Source organism: Sorex araneus, chromosome 4 (assembly GCF_027595985.1).
Source record: "Sorex araneus isolate mSorAra2 chromosome 4, mSorAra2.pri, whole genome shotgun sequence".
In the NCBI taxonomy this organism is placed as follows: domain Eukaryota; kingdom Metazoa; phylum Chordata; class Mammalia; order Eulipotyphla; family Soricidae; genus Sorex; species Sorex araneus.
The window spans coordinates 27,680,606-27,693,051 of record NC_073305.1 but is presented as its reverse complement, the minus strand read 5'-3'; the positions used below and the strand labels follow the sequence as shown (position 1 = coordinate 27,693,051).

At 35.8% G+C, this 12,446-nt stretch overlaps 1 protein-coding gene across 1 annotated transcript in view; it reads right to left on the bottom strand.

The window, feature by feature from the left end:
- Positions 1-12,446, bottom strand: part of ZCWPW2 (zinc finger CW-type and PWWP domain containing 2) — a 109,590-nt gene that overhangs the window by 36,615 nt on the left and 60,529 nt on the right. Inside the window, exon 6 of the mRNA XM_055135093.1 lies at positions 1,775-1,821. Within this exon, the coding sequence (XP_054991068.1) occupies positions 1,775-1,821 (47 nt within the window). The remainder of the gene's footprint in view (positions 1-1,774; positions 1,822-12,446) is intronic.

The following is a 12,446-nucleotide window of genomic DNA, read 5'->3' as shown; positions in this document are numbered from 1 at the left end:
TCCTAAAGGAGTACACTCAATCTTCTCCAGGTCTACCCTGGTGCCAACCTCATGAATTGAAACGGAATACAGATGGGATAAGTGCATCTTTTAATTGCACTTCTTTTTTTTCTTATGTCATCAATATATTAAGGACTTTTTAAAGCACTGACTATGTTTTTCAGTAATGTCGTATTAAGAATATATCACTTGGGAAGAAGCCAGGATTCATCCTATACCAATCACAGCTTTGTAATTAATTAAGTAGAGTCTGAATATCTCTCTTCAGGCAATATATAGAATGATATACTAAAATTTTAAATTCTTAAAGGACACAAACTTTGCAAACTTCTGGAAAAAAGACTCAATTTAGAAAATAAATTCAAATACTGAGTTGCTCCCAATTTTAAGCTAAAGCACATATTAAATCATGAATTTTAATAATTTTAATAATTAAATTTTTCATTGACTTGCACATATTATACCAACATGCTATAAAAATAAATATTTTAGTGGCTGCAGAAATAGTACTGAGGTTAATAGTACATGCTTCGCCAATGGCTAACCCTAATTCTATTATCCACAGATATGGTACCCTGAGCATTAATGGATACAGCTATGAAGTTCCCCTATAGAACCATCAGGTGTGGCCCTCAGGCCCTTGAGCACTATCAAGATGACTCTGGATAATCTCTGACCCCACAAAGCTCTTGATACGCTGCATCCTTAGGACCTCACATTGAACCACCAGCCCAGAGGCCAAGAATTGCTAGGAGGGACCCTGAATCTTCTAAAGAGGACTTGGGAGGTCTTCTCCCCAATAAAGCAGTATATAGGTATATATACCATGGAATAAAATGTAGATTAATACAATTTGCTTATTTGTTAACTTAAAATACTATCAATCTAACTTGTGATAATGCTGTCACTGTCACTGTCACTGTCATCCCATTGCTCATAGATTTGTTCGAGTGGGCACTAGCAATGCCTCTCATTGAGAGACTTATTGTTACTATTTTTGGCATATCCAATACACACGGGTAGCTTGCCAGGCTCTGCCGAGTGGGCTCGATACTCTCGGTAGCTTGCCGGGCTCTCCGAGAGGGGCGGAGGAATCAAACCGCTGTGCTATCGCTCCAGCCCATGATAATGTTGTAAATGTAAGAAATCATGATAAATTTCTAGAGTCACCACGAAAAAGGAAACATATACTCACCTGGAATTTAGAAAAAAAAGTAATTATATGTCATTTATAAATGTTTGTTTTTGGGCCAAAGCAATAGTACAGTGGGTAGGGTGCTTGCCTTGTATGTGGATGACCAGCGTTTGATCCCTGACATCTCATAGTCTCCCAAGCCATGCCAGAAATGATCCCTGAGTGTAGAGATAGGAGTAGGAGTGGCCCACCACCATCACCACCGCCTCCAAATAAAACAATAGTTTTTATTTAAAAATAATTTTTTAAGAATTTTTGGTTAACGTGACTATCCTTTAGTGCTACAATTTCATACCTCTTTAAAATACATTACCACACTACACCTGCCACCATAGTAGCGATATCTCTCTACTATAGTCCATTAAAATTTGTATTAATCTGATCAAATTGGTGGTGGAATATGTGCACTGGAGAAGGGATGGGTGTTTGAGCATTGTGTAACTGAGACTTAAGACTGAAAGCTTTGTAACTTTCCACATGGTGATTCAATAAAAATAAATAAATTAAAAAAAATAAGACCTCATCTCTTTCATAAAAAAATTTAGTCTGTATGTTTTATGCAATAAAATATGATCTTACCTTTTTTGTGGATACCACAGCAACTTTAGCATACACAGTGGATTTATCTGTAAGGCAATAAAGTATAAAGATTAAAAAAAATCTGTGAGCCTATTAAATACAAATTTATACAATACGTTTCTTACATTTCTATATTGATGTGTATTTTCAGTATCACTATTTTCTAACCAACTCTTGGAAGCTGCGTTTATTAACATTTTTTATCAAAATAAGTGACCTGGGGCTGGAGCGATAGCACAGTGGGTAGGGCAGTCGCCTTGCATGCGGCCGACCTGGGTTCGATTGCTTGGCCCCTCTTGGAGAGCCCAGCAAGCTACCAAGAGTATCCTGACCACATGGCAGAGCCTGGTACGCTACCCGTACCATATCTGATATGCCAAAAACAGTAACAACAAGTCTCACAATGGAGACATTACTGGTGCCCGCTCGAGCAAATTGATGAGCAACGGGATTATAGTGATAAAGTGATACAGTGATCTGAAGATAACAATACCAGGAATTTGTACACATATTTAACAAATTTCATTTCTAAATATGGTTAGATTAATGTTGAGCTGATTAAAGTAATACATCTCTTCTTTTGGGGGGGTGGGGGATACGGGGACTATACCTGGAGATGCTCAAGGCTTACTCCTGCTCTGCACTCAGTAGTCACTTCTGATGGTGTGCAGTTCAGGGAACCATATGGGGTGCCGGAGACCAAACCAGGGTTGACCACATACAAAGCAAGCACCTTACCCACTGTATTAACTCTCCAGCCCAATAATACATCTATTAATGGTAGTGATTATATCTTAGAAATGCTTTACTATAAAATTTAGTAATTGTTCAAGAATCATAGAATGCAACTCTACAGACCTACATGGTTTAGTCTACAACACACCCATGCTACATAGCATAGCCTGTTGTGATTACCATCCCCTATGCTGTCACTAAGTCATTGACACCTGACTGTTCTAGTCAGTTGTATATTCAGCTATATACTGTAGCTCTGTAGCACTGTAATCCCATTGTTCATCGATCTACTCAAGCATGCACCAGTAACATCTCCATTGTGAGACTTGTTGTTACTGTTTTTGGCATAGAGAACACACCACGAGTAGCTTGCCAGGCTCTGCCATGTGGCCAGGATACTCTCAGTAACTTGACAGGCTCTCCGAGAGAGATGGAGGAATCAAACCAGGGTTGGCTGCGTGCAAGGCAAACGTCCTACCCACTGTGCTATCACTCTGGTCCTCAGCTGTATACCATCCTCAGCTATATATAGTATCTGAAATCAAATTCCAACTACCTCTACTTGTACATTTACTATGTGCTGGACATGGGTTAAAATTTTTTCAGATATTATTTTATTTAATCCTTCTGATATTTTTATCAGGATAATCAATATTGTCCATTCTCACTTTACAGCTAAGGGAGTTGAAGTGAGGTAAAGTTAAATATTTTGCCTTTGTTCAAAAATTTTCACAGGTTCAAGGTTGCAGAACTGGATTACAGCAGGTAGGCAGCTAGCCTTGCATACAGCTGACTGGATTTAATACCTTGTACCCTATATGGTCCTCGGAAAACCATCAGAATTGATCCGGGATCAAAGAACCAGGAGTAAATCCTGAACACCAAAAGGTGTGTCCCCACAAATACCCCAAAAGTCATGAAATTATCTTTCAATGAAATGGCAGTTTTTGGTGGAAGGGTATCTGAACTACTATGATTTTTTAATTTCAAAGGTAAATTATAATAATTAAATTTTAATCACTAGTGATTTCCCCATTAATCAACAATAGGTTTTTAACTTTGGCAACAATTAGCACTTTTTGAGAACTGAATATTCTAGAAAGGCTCAATATCCTCCTTTTAAAAATCTCTTCATGTAGGGACCCTTAGATACAAATCAAAGAGCAGTTACTTCCACAGGTTAATAACATCATATCTTTAAGGTACAAAAAAGATAAAACGGAGAATGTTCCACATGGTACAGATGGTTATTCTTCATAACATATGTTACATTTAAAAATTTATAGCCATATTAGAGAAGCATAAATATTACGAAAAATCAAGGACCTATTTTTTAAAATAATTTACTTTAAAATTCTTGACTTTCGATGATCTCAGAAGTCAGTATGTGAATTCATAAAGGTGACAGCTGATAGCATTTTCTTTAAAAGTTTAAAGCACTGGCACCAAAAAAGTATCACAGTGGTTAAGGTGCTTGCCTTGGAAGTGGTCAGCCCTGATTAAATCCCTGGCACCACATATAACCCGATGACCATTGCTAGTAATGCTCACTGAGCACAGAATCAGGAGTAATCCCTGAACATAAACAGGTGTGGCTCAACCTCCTACCCCATACACCTCCCCAAAAGAAAGAGAATATGTAGTTTCTGATCTGCTATATAAGCAGCTTAGAATTCACCATTCCATCTTAACAGCAAAAAAAATAAAATAAAAAAAGGAAAATCAATAACTTTTCTTTAGATTCCTCAGAGAAGAAAAGGTCACAGTACAGACCACTGGCTCATATTTGAGAGACAAACTGACAAGTACAAAGAATCACAAGTAAGTGATTCTTCAGTAAGCAGAATTCTCCATAGAACCATTGCCAAGGTAGAAAACCATGAACTGTGATTAATGAATTTCTGGATTCTAAGTATGAACAAGTCTTCAGATAAAACAACTCTAGGGGTCCCAGTCATGGGGGAGAAAGATATACTTTTATGAGTATCTTAAACATCTCCAGTGTTCATTCCCACAGAGAAGATTGAAGAAAAATCCCATGTGCTTCCAGTAGTAAGAAGGATAAAGGTCAGCATTTTGAAATATATCAGATCAATCAGTTAATAAGACCTACTCTAAAGAGAAAACACTTTATTTGAGCCTAATATTTGTATCATTTCAGAGTATGCCTAATGTGGGGAAAGAAAAAGACCTAATCCAGCTTGTCCTGGACTTTCCTGCAGGAAAGAAAACCTCAGTAATCATGTACAATATAAATTGGTTGGGGGAAAAAAAACAGAATTAACAGTGAAGTTCAAAGTCCAGGAATAAAACCTAGTCAAGGATGACAGAATGTTTCCCCAGAACCTCACAATCATTGCCACTATACTAATAAAGATCTACTCACCACACTTCCTTTTACCTCATAATCCTGTTTACCTTTCTACAAAACAAAAGTACAAATTATGCCAAAAGAAAAAAAATTAGAATAGACAGTTCAAACATCAGAAGCAAACCTATATATGACAGATGCTGGAATTATCTAAAGTTAACAGAACTATATTTAACATATTATAGTCTCAAATGCTGTAAGTAGACAATATGCAAACTATGGATAATATAAGCAGATAGGGAAATTCTGAAAATGAATGAAATATAAATGCTAGAGATTTTAAAAAGTACTTCAACAGCAACGAAAAATGACTTTGATGGGCTCATTAGCTGACCAGTCACAGGCTTCCAGAAGTGGTACTGCTGGATAATATAGAAGCGCAACTTTTAGATTTTTGAGTAGTGCCCATATTGTTTCCCCAAAAGGCTGGACCAGTTGGCATTCCCACCAACAATGAATGAGAGTCTCTTTCTCCCCACATCCATGCCAGTGCTAGCTGTTATCTTTCGATGTCTACGAGACTCTGTGGTATAAAATGATATCATATTGTTGTTTTAATTTGCAATTCCCTGATGATTAGCTATGTAGAGCATTTTTTCATGTGCCTTTTGGCCATTTGTATTTCTTTTTTTGAGGAAGTTTCTGTTTATTTGTTCTCCCCATTTTTTTGAAGGGGTTGGATTTTTTTTCTCATAAAATTCTACCAATGTCTTGTATATCTTATCATATGAGTATTGGGTGAATAACTTTTCCCATTCTGTGGGTTGTCTTTGTATCTTGGTCACTGTTTCTTTTGAAGTGCAGAAGCTTCTTAGCTTAATGTAGTTCCATTTGTTTCTCTCTGCTTCCACTTGCTTGTTCAGTGGCATTTCATCTTTATAGATGTCTTTAGCGTCAATGCTATGAAGGGTTCCACCTATTTTTCAATGTACCATATGGACTCAGGTCTGATATTGAGGTCTTTAATACATTTTGATCTGACTTTTGTGCCTGACACTAGAGATCTGAGTTTATTTATTTATTTATTTATCTATTTATTTATTTATATTTTTGCTTGTAGCTGTGAAGTTTATGGGTCTATGGCCTATGGGTCTTTCTCTATTTGAATACCATGCTGTGTTAATTACTATTACTTTGTAGTAGATCTTGACATTGACATTGAAGAAGGTGATGCCTCTAGTTTTCTTTACCCTAAGGATTGCTTTAGCCATTCATGGAGTTTCATTGTTCCATATGAATTTCAGGAGTGTTTTGTCTATTTCTTTGAAAAATGTCATGGTATCCTTATAGGGACTGAATTAAATCTGAATACCACTTCTGGGAACATATCCCGGGGGTGCAAAAACAGAAAGCAAAAATGACACCTGCACTTGTATGTTCACTGCAGCACTGTTCACAGAACCAGAATATGGAAACAACCCAAGTACTGAGAATAAACTGGTTAATGGAACTGTGGTTCAGCTACACAGTGAATAACATACAAATATTAGAAAATATTTGGATAAACATGGATAAACATGGAGAGTATCATGCTGAGTGAAATGTGTCAGGAGAGAGACAGACAAAGAATGAGTGCACTCATTTATGGGATATGAAAAAACAGTATGATATTAACACCCAGTAGAAACAAATACCAGGAGGATTGACCCATGGTTGGAAGTCGTCAAGTGCTTGGGATAGAGAAGGGACCACTATGACAATGACAATTGGAAGGGATTGATCTAGATGGGAGATACATGCTGAAAGTGGGTAAAAGATCGAACATGATGGCCTCTCAGTATCTGTATTGCAAAGCATAATGCCCAAAAGGAGAGAGAGAGAGAGAGAGAGATGAGGAGAAGGAAGAGGAGGAGAAGAAGAAGGAGGAGGAGGAGGAGGAAGAGGAGGAGGAGGAGGGCCATAAAGGCAGGTTGGGGGAAGGGGGGTTGGTAAGAGGTATACTGGGATCATTGGTGGTGGAAAATGTGCACTGTAAAATATGCACTGGTGGGGAGATGGGTGTTGAAACATTGTATGGCTGAAACTGGATCATGAAAGTTTTGTAACTGAGTATCTCATTGATTGAATTAAAAAAAAATCAAGCTTGTAGATAGAACAACAGAAATTTCTAACACTTTTAAGAATTTTTAAAAAGTCTGGAAAATGTAACATGTCACTGAATTATCAGATATAAGAGGCAATCACAAAAGAGTAACATATATATGTGTATATATACATATATATGTATATATACACACAATACTAGAAAGAGAAGAAAGGAACAGAAGATATATTTAAAGCAACAGTGGGAAATGGGAGGCATTCAAATTAATGTCAGACATTAAGACACACTAATCCAAGAAGCTCAGAGAATAAGCAGGATCAATATTTATAAAAACAACAACAATAACAACAAAACCTACATTGAGGGCCAGGAACATGGTTCAATGGGCTAGAGTGGATGCTTTGTATGCACCAGTTCCAAAGCCAATCTCCCCAGCCCTATATTATCCTGAGTACCATCAGGGATGGCCCCCCTCCATGAAAAACAAATAAACAAACAAACCTATGTCTCGAACGCTCTCTCTCTATATATATATTATATATATATATATGTGTGTGTATATATTATACACATATATATACACACACACATATATGTATATTATATATATATATATTACTTGAATTGAAGAAAGTAAAAAAAGAAATACCTTTAAAGAATCCAGACAGGGAAAACACCTTACTACTAAGTACAGAGAAGAATTTCATGCAGGGGCTTGAGTAATAGTACAGTGGGTAGTGTGCTTGCCTTGCACATAGCCAACTTGGTCTCCCAGTTATGTTAGGAGTGATACCTGAGCATAGAGAGAGAAGTAAACCCTGAGCATTGCTGGGTGTGGCCCAAACATAAACACAAAGAAGGAAATAAGCTCATCCAAATTCCCCTCAGAAACTGTGTAAGGATAAGTGCAGAGTAAAATATTTGAAGGATTGATAAAAATAATGCATCCATTTATTGTTTTTACCCATGAATTTGTCATCCTATGAAAGTATCTGTCAAAGCAGAAGAATATATACTTTTTCAGATTTAAAAAGTGAGGGAGTTTATTTCCAGTAGAACTACCTTACAAGAAATATTGAAGGAAAATCATATAGGCCAGAAACTAATCAAGAGCATTAAAGACTGATTATGTGAAGGTGAAACAAAACCTTTTCTTATTTCTAATATATTTCTAATATAACAAATTATTTTGTTCAAAATAATAGTAAGGATAAATTCAACGGAGTACATAAAGATATATAGCACTGTAGCACTGTAATCCCATTGTTCATCGATTTGCTCGAGCAGGCACCAGTAATGTCTCCATTGTGAGACTTGTTGTTACTGTTTTTGGCATATCGAATATACCACAAATAGCTTGCCAGGCTCTGCCATGCGAGTATACTCTTGGTAGCTTGTTGGCTCTCGCGTGCAAGGCAAATGCCCTACCCGTTGTGCTAATGCTCCAGTTCATAAAACTATATACTTACATATAAATAGAACAAATGATAAATGATATTAATTGAACAAGGGAGAAATTAGGAAAAATATTATTGTAAGATACATGTATCATGACATAGTACAGTGTTATCTGAAAGTGGAACTGAATAACATAAATGAATATAAATATAAATAATTGAATATTGCAAACTTTATTAAAGCCACTAGAAAATATAATACAAAATTTTAAAGTAGAATCATATAAATAATAAGAAATCCTAAAATGGCAGGTTATAGAGTAATATCCCATTTATTGGGCTGGAGCGATAGCATAGTAGCGGGCAGGGCGTTTGCCTTGCACATGGCCGACCCGGGTTTGATTCCTCTGTCTCTCTTGGAGAGCCCGGCAAGCTACAGAGAGTATCCTGCCCGCACAGCAGAGCCTGGCAAGCTCCTGTGGCGTATTCGATATGCCAAAAAAGTAACAAGTCTCACAATGTTGATGTTACTGGTGCCTGCTCGAGCAAATCGATGAATGGGAAAACAGTGCTACAGTGCATCCCATTCATAAAAAAAAAAAAAAAAAACCTATTATAGGAGCCGGAGTGATAGTATAGTGGGTAGGGCATTTGCCTTCCAGGCAGCCAGTCTGAGTTAAATTCCCAGCATCCCATTTGGTTCACCAAGCATCGCCAGTTGTAATAACTGAGTACAGAGCCAAAAGTAACCCCTGAGCATCGTCAGGTGTGACCCAAAAAACCAAATATATATATATATATATATACAATTAAAACAAATGTTCCATGAAAAATATTTTCTAACTTCAACAAAAAATTGCACTTATTTGAAATAAAAGTATAGGAAAAGGGTAACCAAATTATGTGGATAGAACTTTGAAATTTGTTACAAAATAGCTAGTTCTATCTATATTTATGGACAATAAATGGACCTGTAACCTTAAACAATCAAAGAGTTGTATCAAACATAAAAGTGTGCCAATTTTTCAGTATACCAAGAATTTAAACTAAAAATTATAGATTCTAGGTAGAAAGAATAAATTTCGGGGTGTAGAAATCTTCAAAATTGCTAGGACGATGTCAATGTACTTGGAAGTACTAATCTCTTATAAAATATATGGATAATTACTAATTATCACTTAAAACTATTTTGGATAAAATGAAATAAATACATAAACAAAATCACACTTGAAGCTAAACAGAGACAATGATCAAATTATCTATTGTCATATGTGAAGAGTGAGTACAAAGTGAGTCTCTTACAGCTGAGAATGAACAGGATATTTGTCCTTGTGTCTCTGTTCTGAATACAATCTAGGGATTTTTTTTTAAAAAAAAGGCCATTCTATATTTGGCTCTCTATACTCAGGTTGAATTACAGAAAATTTTACATACAAAACCCACCAGACATACTGCATGTAAATGGTCTGTTACTACCAAACCTATCAGAAATAGTCCATTTCTAGTCTGCTGTGGAAAAAAAAAACGCCAAAGGTCCATAAACAAATAGCCTTGCCTAGATAACAATGGCAAAAATATAGTTCCTATAACTTACTGAGAGAGGAAATCTAGGGCTAACGCAAATTGATGTAGTGTTATCTCAGAAAGGAAATTAGTGGGGACCTAGAAAATGACTCAATGGCATAAAATGTTTGGTTGACAAGTACAATGCCACAAGATCAAACCCCAGTTTAAATACACACCAAGGTGGTCCTTAAGGGTCCACTGTCTGAGATCTGAAGCAAGGGAAAAATAAAAATAAATTGAAGGCAGATTATTGTATCATTTCAAAGTAATAATATTTATAAAATGTATTTCAAAGTTTATTTTGGTTATATAAGAAAGATACAATGCAAATATTCCTCCAAAGCATAAAATTGTATTTGTAACAATAGAGTGAGTTCAGCATTTATTGCTAGTAAAAGGAGAAAGATATTATATTCTCAGCACAAGAAATAAAAATCACTTTGTGGTAATAAATGCATCTTTTCCTGGTCTCACTAAACTGTAGAATGCCTTAACTCCAATTCTTTTCAAATTTAGTTACTTGTTTTAAAATTCGAACTGAGAAGACTGAACTAGTATTCATACATATGCTCCTATGCATGTGAGTAGAACTTTTCCAAAAGAGACAAGTAACAGTTGTTTATAAAATTCAATAAGTTCCAGTGGCCAACTCCCCCATAAAGCAATTCATTTTAGAACATAAAACAATAAAGTAAAAAGGAGTTTCATAAAATATAAGCAATGATAGAGCTAAATATCCAAACCACACAATTAACAACACTGAAATTGTGAAACCCAAATTTTTAATAGATAAATTTAAATGGTACCAGTCAAGACGGCAGGCTGGGGCTAGCGTGGGTGGATAGGAGAGGGAATCTGGGAACATTAGTGGAGAGAAGATGACACTGGTGGCGGAATTGGTGATGGAACATTGTATGTCAAAAACTTAACTGTGAATAACTTTGTAATTCAAGGTGCTCTACTAAAATTAAAATTTTAAGGAAAATTATTATTAGCAGCAGAAAAAAATTAAAAGACAATTGCTTATGAACATCATTAAGTGATATTTATACTTTCAGATTTAAAAAGTATTATATGAGTGTTGGAACATCATATGACTGAAGCCCAATCATGAACAACTTTGTAACTATATTTCTCATGGTGGTTCAATAAAAAAAGGGGAAGGAGATAGTAAGAAATAAATTTTTAATTAAAAAGCTCAAAACTGATCATCTGTGACCTGTCTTTTATTATATTACATTGATTTTCATGAAGAGAATTTCTGCTGCTGGGCTGGAGCAATAGCACAGTGGGTAGGGCTTTTTTTGCCTTGCATGCGGCCGACCCGGGTTCGATTCCCAGCATCCCATACGGCCCCCCTTAGCACTGCCAAGGGTAATTCCTGAGTGCAAAACCAAAAGTAACCTCTGTGCACTGCCAGGTGTGATCCAAAAAAAGAAAAAAGAAGAAAAATTCTGTTGCTTAAAATAGTAAGAGGGTTTTATTTTTCTTTGTTTTCACTTAGCATTGAATAACTCTAAATACTATGGACATCATGGACATCTCCAAAAATTTTAGTTAAGGTTTTATTCAAGTCTGACAGTTATGCAGAAAAGCATACAGAGCAACACTGCTCAATGAATGAACATAGGCTAAATATGTCCATTTAACTCCAATCAGGAAAACAGAATGATGCTAACAGTTTGGAAATTTCCTGTGTTCTACTCACGTTGTTTCCACCAACTGGATGTTCTGACTTCTAACCAGAGATTTATCATGCCAGATTGTGAATGTCATAAAATAGTAGCTTGTGCTTTTTGGAATCAGCTTTCTTTGACTAAACATTATTTATGTGGAAAATAATAGAAAATTTTAAAAATGAAATGAAAATGTGTTAAGACTATTATTGTTATCATTATGTTAAATTAGTTTGGAGCTGGAGAGACAGTACAGCAGGTAGGGAGTTCCATAAACCCTCTTTGATTAGCAACAGATTTTCAATCTTTGCCAACTCAGATTTGCTCCTCAGCATCCTCTATGATTTCCCAAGCCTCACCAGGAGTGATTCTTGAGCACAAAGCTAAAAGTAAAACATGAGTGCTGCCTTTAGTTTGAAAACTATAAACCATAATGTTTAAGATTCAAGATAACTTTCATTGAAAATATAATCTGGAAAAAAATCATAGAACGGGTAGGGCATCTGCCTTGCACACTATATGGGCCCCACCAGGAGTGAGCCCTGGGCATAGATAGAGCCACAAGTAATCCGTGAACACAGAGGGAGTGGCACAAAAAATAAAGAAAGAAAAAAATTACCTATTGTAAACTGCTGAAAATTATTTTTTATTCATGACTTGAATTTATGTAGAAGAAAAAAATTTTAACTCCTCCATTCTGAAATAATATAGCATTCCACAGTGAGAAGTTTACCACAGGATAATTTAAAGCCATGGCTTCTAAATTTGAAAACAATTTGAAATACACAAGCAAACGTATATAGATAGTCTACAAGCAAAGAAGATGACAGAGTACTAAATAAAATCTCTTCATTTAAACATAGCATATATGTTATTACTGGAA